Source organism: Cannabis sativa, chromosome 1 (genome assembly GCF_029168945.1).
Source record: "Cannabis sativa cultivar Pink pepper isolate KNU-18-1 chromosome 1, ASM2916894v1, whole genome shotgun sequence".
In the NCBI taxonomy this organism is placed as follows: Eukaryota; Viridiplantae; Streptophyta; class Magnoliopsida; order Rosales; family Cannabaceae; genus Cannabis; species Cannabis sativa.
In genome coordinates this window covers 33545535-33553173 of record NC_083601.1, presented here as the reverse complement: position 1 = coordinate 33553173, position 7639 = coordinate 33545535, and the positions used below count along the sequence as shown (strand labels likewise).

The 7639-nt window shown below is 36.2% G+C and overlaps 2 protein-coding genes across 2 annotated transcripts; one reads left to right on the top strand and one right to left on the bottom strand.

Moving 5' to 3' along the window:
* The first annotated feature begins 3186 nt into the window (after nucleotides 1-3186).
* On the top strand, nucleotides 3187-5421 carry LOC115706205 (uncharacterized). Its single transcript, XM_030633775.2, has 4 exons — nucleotides 3187-3340; nucleotides 3426-3508; nucleotides 3636-3726; nucleotides 5107-5421. The coding sequence occupies exons 1-4, from the start codon at nucleotides 3312-3314 to the stop codon at nucleotides 5135-5137; spliced, it is 234 nt and encodes a 77-aa protein (XP_030489635.1). The 5' UTR covers nucleotides 3187-3311; the 3' UTR covers nucleotides 5138-5421.
* Nucleotides 5422-6562: 1141 nt separating this feature from the next.
* On the bottom strand, nucleotides 6563-7214 carry LOC115706204 (uncharacterized). The gene has a single exon (XM_030633774.2). The coding sequence runs from the start codon at nucleotides 7212-7214 to the stop codon at nucleotides 6840-6842; it is 375 nt and encodes a 124-aa protein (XP_030489634.2). The 3' UTR covers nucleotides 6563-6839.
* Nucleotides 7215-7639: the final 425 nt, after the last annotated feature.

Here is a 7639-nt window from a genome sequence, read left to right as displayed (position 1 = left end):
GGGGGTATTCCTATGTTTTAGAAGGCATTTGAGGAGGCTACTATACTTTGTTATTCAAATAACCACATAGATGTGGTTGTTGCGGTTGGGGGTATGGAGGCTTGGAGACTTACAAGTTTGTATGGGGAGCCAAATAGGAGGTTTAGACAGGATACTTAGGATTTGGTTCGTACTTTGAAGAACCAGTCCACTCTTCTGTAATGCATTATTGGCGATCTAAATAATAAGGGGAGTAATTAGGAGAAGAGAGGACGGATGGCATATCTAAACTGGCTATAGGATGGATTTCGAGGTATGTTAAATGACTGTGTGTTGTTTGATTTTGAGTTGAGTGGATATCGTTTTACATGGGAGAGTGGTCGTGGTACGAATGGATGTATGGAGGCCTGCCTTGATAAGGCTCCTCTTACGCAATATTAGCTTGATATTTTTAAGGAAGCTTATCTGGTTAATCTTGAGTTTTTAGGCTCGGACCATTGTTCAATTTTCTTAGATACGTGTATTCATGTTATTTCTCAGTGTGTTAAGCATTTTAAATTTAAAAATTCATGGTCACAGGAGCCTATGTGTGAGCAATTGGTGAAGGGGTTTGGGAGGGTAGTTTGGAGGCAAGTCTCTTTGAGAAAATCTCTAGGTGTGGGGTGGTTCTGAGTGATTGGGGTAAGAGTGCCACCACATGTTTTAAGGAGATGCTGATGTAGTGTAAGAGACGGTTGAGGGAGTTTCGTCAAAAAACTGATGTTGATTCACAAAGGTTGTATGAGAAAGAGCAACATAAGTTTTATGAGATTCTGACTGTAAAAAGAAGTTTTTTAGAAGCAAAGGGCGAAGCAGTTCTGGTTGAAAGAGGGTGATAAGAATAGTTGATATTTTCATGCGATGGCGAGTGCTCGTAAATGTACAAATCATATTTCTAAGTTGCAAGATGATAAGGGTGATTGGTTTACTTGGGATGATGGGCTTCCTCAGTTAGTAAAAAACTATTTCCAAGGTATTCATATTGCCTCAGATACCAATTGGGGTAACCTGCTTAATGATATTCAAGTTTTGGTTTCAGATTCTCAAAATGATGATTTAGTGTGTCTCGTTTCGGAAGAGGGAATTCATAGGGCTCTGTTTCAAATGCATCCGGAGAAGGCTCCGAGTCTTAATAGAATGAGTTTGGGATTTTATCAGAAATTTTGGCATATTGTGGGGCGAATGTAGTAAAGTTAGTTCAACAGGTTTTCTCTTCGAGTGAGTTTTCAATTGGCATTAATGATATCAATATTGTTATTATTCCAACAAATAATAACTCGATAAAGATGGTGAATTTAAGGCCAATCTCTTTTGTGTAATGTGGTCTACAAGATTATTTTTAAGGTGATGGCCAATCATTTTAAAGTGGTACTGCCACATGTAATTTTTGACGCATAAAGCGTATTTATACTGATTTAGTTGATTTTCGATAATATTATGGTATCAATTATGCACTATTTGAAGCGCAATGCTTCCGGGAATGAGGGGGTTATGGTGTTAACGCTTGATATTAGTTAAGCGTATGATAGGGTGGGGTGGAATTATCTCAGGTTTATGCTTCGAAAATTAGTTTTTCACAACATTAGGTGCAACTGGTTTTAGGCTATTTAATAAACAGATCATATTCGGGTTGACACAACTATCACAAAATTGACTCGTTAATGACCTATTTTAAGTTATTTTAGTACTTTAACATGTCATAAATGGGTTATAAACGTGTTGAATACTTCATAAGCGTGTTATTGGTTAACATGTTTAAATAAAATATGCTTATAAACGGGTTACATGAGTCGTGTCGTGTTAACTCGCTTGTAAACGGGTCGTGTTCGGATCAAGTATATACATGGATCTCGACACGACACGAACACGACCCGCAAACACGAATTGCCACCCCTAGGGTTGTGGCTGGGATTTTGGGACTGCGGCTTGGGCGTGTTTCTCAAGAGATTGCTGAAGTCGTGGCTCTCAAGGAAGTGCTATTAAAACGTGATTTTTCCGGTGTTAGTATTACTAAATATGATTGTTTGCTATTGGTACAAATTGTTATAAATTTGAATATTTTGTCACCCACTTTTAGTGGTATTGATGAGGATTGTAAACAACTTTTATTTTATTTTATTAATGTTTCTTTACGTTTTGTCAAATAATCTGTTAATTGGGTTTCTCACTTTATTGTTAGAACATATTATTTATATGATAATCGTATTTGTTCATAGTATAATCTTAGTTTTGATGTTATTGACATTGTTGATTACGAATTAGTTTAGTTACTAAAATTTTTCAGTTAAAAAAAATCATTAAAAATTACAAAGTGTAATTGAAACAACTCTATCATGTTTAATTATATATGAGAAATTTGATTTTCTATACTTAGAAAATCAAAAAATTTGATTTCTAAACCAATAATTTAAACCCTAAAAAAACTATTCCTTTTTTTTCAAAACCCCAAAAATACCCCCTCACAATATTCTCTCTCTCCCTGCATCATCTCTCTCTCCCTCTATCTCACCCCAACCGCCCACCCTCACCCGAACCACCCTCACCCACCCACGTCAACCCCAACGCCGATCACCACCCTCACCCCCGTCGACCACGACCCCAACCCCTCCGACCCCAACCCCAACCCGAAAGAGCAACCCCGCCTCTACGAAACTTTTTTTTTTTCCTGCGATTTGAGAGAGGGAAGAAGACAGAGGTCCGATGGTCGGACCTTGGGGGTCCGATGGGTCCGACCATCGGACCCCCAAGGTCCGACCGTCTTTTAATTTTTTTTTTTTTCTGCGATTTTGGAGAGAGAGGAAGAAAGAGGTCCGACCGGCTTTTAATTTTTTTTTTTCCTGCGATTTGAGAGAGAGGGGAAGAGAGAGGTCCGATGGTCGGACCTTGGGGTCCGATGGGTCCGATTGGTCGGACCCCATCGGACCCCATGGTCCGACCATCGGACCTGGGGTGTGGGATTCTTGGGACCGGCTAGATAGAGAGAGAAAGAGAGATAGTTTTAGTTTGGGGGTATTTTTGGGGTTTTGAAAAAAAAAGGTATAGTTTTTTTAGGGTTTAAATTATTGGTTTAGAAATCAAATTTTTTGATTTTCTAAGTATAGAAAATCAAATTTCCCTTATATATTTATTCTTAAAAATTACAAATAATAATAAATAAATAAATAAAATTAAGCTACCAAACACGCCTAAAAGAATTAAATTGGCACCTGTTTGGGCTTAGGAAAGTAAGAGCGCCCCACGCTGTGCATATTTTCTTTCCAACCGAGGAGAACAAATTGGACCCAGATCTTTCCATGGCGTCTCCATCTGATTCCTCTGCACAGTGAGTTCATCTATCTTTCTGTGAATTTTAAGGTATTTTATTGTCTTTTGTTGTTCTTTGTGCCTAACCCTTATTGTCTTACAAGAGAGGCTGCAGTAAGGAAGCAAAAGAAAGGACCCCCAATTAAGTTCCTGGTCCCTCTTATATATGCCCCTGTTCTTCCTCTAAGTGAGTTTCACATGTTTTCTCTATTAGATAGATAGATTTATTCACTGTGTGATTGTATTGTTGCTTATTGTTTTTCCTAACCGGGTTTTGTCCCGTGAAATGTTCTGGTTTTCTGGGTAATTTTCAGTTCGGCTCTCTCTGCGAAGGAATCCTGTATTAAGGGATCGTTTGTTTGGTGCTGTTTTGGCTGGTGCATTTGCTCATGGCTTTTATTTGGTGTATCCTTTTATGTTGTTTTGGCTCGTTTCATTTGATTATAGATATGAATAATATTCTAAATAATCCCATGAGCTCTTAAGGGTAATCTTATGGTAATAGCATTGTTTCTTTAAAACTTAAGAGATAATGCATGTATGTTATTCATGTTATGTTTGTTAGGCTTGCAATTGTGGAAAAAATAATGGTTAGGGATGTATGATTGCAATGAGATTTCTATCATTTGTCCCTTATTTCTACTTAGTGAATATATAGATAGAAACAGCCAAACTCATGTATATGCTGATCCCATTTTTAGGAGTTTTGCACACAATAACAGCTTGTATTATGTCAATAACGGGTTTTTTTCTTTGATGTACATTAGACTGGTAGAACTATGGATTGCTGTCTCTTTAATATATTTATTTTCTTACTTATAATAGATGTATTACGAGTGCCATAAGAGAGAAATGAGATTGGGTTTTAAATTCCTTGTATTGAAAATGGGCTCCTACATTAGTATGGTGATGGATTAAGGTTGGGTTTTGCTGAAAGATTTTTTAGATTTCACCTCTTTTAAAGCTAGTTCAGGTCCATCCGTGTCTTGGCAATTTGGAACAATTGTTAACCTCTGAAGTATAGAGTTACTAATTCACTAGGTGTTTTTGTAGATTGTAGTCAAACATGTTCTTTTGATGGAGTGTTTATGATACAGAATAAGAATAAGAGGGTAGCCAACAGCATGTATTGTCACCCAAAGTTATGATAAACTCTTCTTTGCTCTAATGATCTTGTCATTTGAATAGTGACAATGACAAGATCATTAGAGCATAGAACTTTTGGATGGAAGTGTAAATAGCAAAACAGAAGTAGAGTTTGGAGGGTTTTACCACCTAAAAATCAATTTGTGGGATTAAGTGTCACAATTCGTATAGTTCATGTGGTTTTGCTGTCAATATCCCTTATATGTATTATATTTTTTTAAGGCCGTTGGCTGCACACTATGAGGGTTTGTTATAGTTTCATTTTCTGTCATTGATTAAGAACTAGTTTCTGTAGATGAGAATGAAATGATGGTTTTCTTGTTCTCCAACATTGTAGATTTCAGTCAGGGTCCATAAACATTTCAAGTCAAATTTCCTTAGACCCATATTATTATGTTAGGAGTTCATTTATTTTATAAAAAAAAAAAAAAAAAAACATATATAATTAAGTAGAAAAACAAGGAAAATGGAAGGACCATACCTAAGTTTTAGGAACACATAATGCATATGCTTAATTGAAATGGTGAATAAATATATTTCATTATTCACTGTCATTGAACTTCGTTTGTTGTCACCTTTCAATTTCCTGCTTCTGTTGTTGTATTATGTATGTTGTTTTTCCTTCACAGATAATCTCAGAACGGATATATATGATGCGGAGAGCAAGTAAATTTTCCCAATCAGTGGTTGTGATATAGGATTTTTGGTTACCTCTCTTGATGATATTGGGTGATTGGTGGTTTCTTTTGCGGTGCTCAACCCTTGGTGAAGCTTCAGGCAACACATTCTAGTGACCTTTAATAAATAGCCTGGGACAGGTTTGAGATTTACATTTATTTTATTATGGAGTAGTCGTACATGTTCTTTCCTAATAAAAGGATTGGCTTGAGATTTCTATTGCCATTTTAGTTGATTATTTAGTAATTAAAGAATGCTTAAGAGGGTTTTGTTCAATTGCCACCTCTTGTTATGGGTAAAGCCATAGATGCTGAGATTTGATCCTTTTGTTTGTGTGAAAGATTTATAGCCATGAGATATCACTTTAAAGCTATAAGAGTATAATTGCAAAAGGGTCACTTAGTATAGCTCCAGGTAAAACAACTTTAAATTCTGGATTGTTAGTTCGACTTTTAAAATTCAACCATGCACATTTAAGCATATCCATCCTTGGATCATATGCTTAAATGTGTTTAAGTGTGTTTGCCTCCCATGGATGAAAGTGTGTTTAAGTGCCGATCTCCAATCTTCTTGGTCGGCAAGAGCCTTGTAGGTAATTGATGTTTCATATCAATGAGATTGGTCATTTGCCAGTAAAGGCAGGTCGATAGTTCTATGGACTCTGGCATTTTAGTAATCTGCAGAATAGATTTGCTTAAATATGCTTTGATCATTATAACTGTTGTCCACAAGAGGGTTATAACAAATATTAATAATCTCTGATTGAACGAGTTCAACATAAAACATTCCCAATTATGTTAAATGATAGTCAACAATTATCCGATGTTTGTTGAACACAGCATATTTCCCCAATGTCTGATGATGAACACAATCCTTCTTTACATTTTCGATTGATCCATTCTTAAGTTAATATCGCCTACTAACTGATTTTCTTTTATATGCTAATTTGTCAACGGTGCTATTGAGTGATTAAATTTCTTTGAAATGTTTGAACAAAACAGCAGAGGCCGCCGCCTTTAATTTCTTCCAAAGCGAAATGAAACATATTAAATAAATATCAAGAAATCCATGTATGAACAGAAAACATATATAAATAAAAAAATTCGTCGTGCGTGGCATATTCGAATCTTTAATAGTTGACGAAGAAGATTCGACGAATCGAAACTAAGATCCAAATATACTATAACGATCCCATGTTCATAAACCCACTTGATAGATTACGACATAACCTGACCTAAATCGAAAAATAAATTCGACCTTCCAAATTCTGAATTACCCTATGAACCAAGAAAATGTTCTCAAGTCAATTATACCCCATATTAAATACATAGATGATATTTAAACGAAGAAAATGTATAGAGGATAGCTTAATAAGATAATACCAAATTAATTAAGCGGCTTAGCCAATAATACGACATTTCATCTAACTATTCAATTCATTGTGAAGGTTTGGTAAACATTCATATCAATAGCAAACATTAATGATAATATTTACATTCTCGATCATATACGTCACTTTAAACCACTCTAATATATGATTATGTCATTTTAACCCTAATATTTTGTGGAAAAGAAAAAAAAAATATACAAAATGAACTAATAAAGGAACTTTCTGGGCTTTCTTGTTTTGATTTTTCTACTCAGACTCCCAGGCTAGTCAACTTGGCTTCGCCGGGGTTGGATTGGAATGGAACTCACGGATCGGAAACTTTATTGAAATCTGAGGCGAGCCTTGAGGCGATGGCGGAGTGATACATAACGTCATGAAACGACTCCGATTCCTTTGTAAGCATCCGAAGTCTCTTCGCTTTGTCCTCCGTGAAGCAGCCGGGAGCGAACTTAGATCTCAGAATCTTTGACTCGGAAACTGACTCAGATCTGAACTCAGTTTTGTCCTTGCGTTCTGTTCCAGCGCCGGTGTCAATGTAGTCCGGCTCCGATGACAAGTCAAAGAGCGGGGTCCACCAATTCGCAGAAGCTGTTTTGCGACGAGCCTGATCGGAGTTGGAGTCAGGGAAGGCGCGAGCTACTATGATTGAGGGCCGAAAGTGGAGAATATTGGTCGCCATTGAGAGAGACAAAGAGATTTTGAAGGTTTTGTTAAGAGATGAGAAAAAAGGGAAGGAATGGAGAGAGTATCGAGAATAAGGTGGTGTAGAGTTGGGTGGGGGTATTTATGGGAGTTTGGTAAGAACGGGAAAAAGGATAAGATCGGACACGTGGCAGTTCCATTATAGGGGGGTGAGCTCTAATTCTACGCTTTTCCTGTCTCCTTATTAGCGTAGTCAGATGTGACTAGGATGACAATAATGCCCTTTTGTCTTGCTTTTTCTCAATAATTTGGATTAAGAAATTATTTATGAAACTACTAGGATAATCTTTGGGATAAGTTAGAAAACAATTCTTATTTTTATTTATTAATAAAAAAATATTCTTATATTAAATTTTATTAAAATTTATTCATTTTTATGAGTGAATTGTTTTATATATGTTG

Coding starts and splice junctions, on each gene's coding strand:
- LOC115706205 (XM_030633775.2), top strand. CDS start 3,312: ATGGCGTCTCCATCTGATTCCTCTGCACA. Junction 3,341..3,425: donor CCATCTGATTCCTCTGCACA/GTGAGTTCATCT, acceptor TTGTCTTACAAG/AGAGGCTGCAGTAAGGAAGC. Junction 3,509..3,635: donor TGCCCCTGTTCTTCCTCTAA/GTGAGTTTCACA, acceptor GGTAATTTTCAG/TTCGGCTCTCTCTGCGAAGG.
- LOC115706204 (XM_030633774.2), bottom strand. CDS start 7,214: ATGGCGACCAATATTCTCCACTTTCGGCCCTCAATCATAGTAGCTCGC.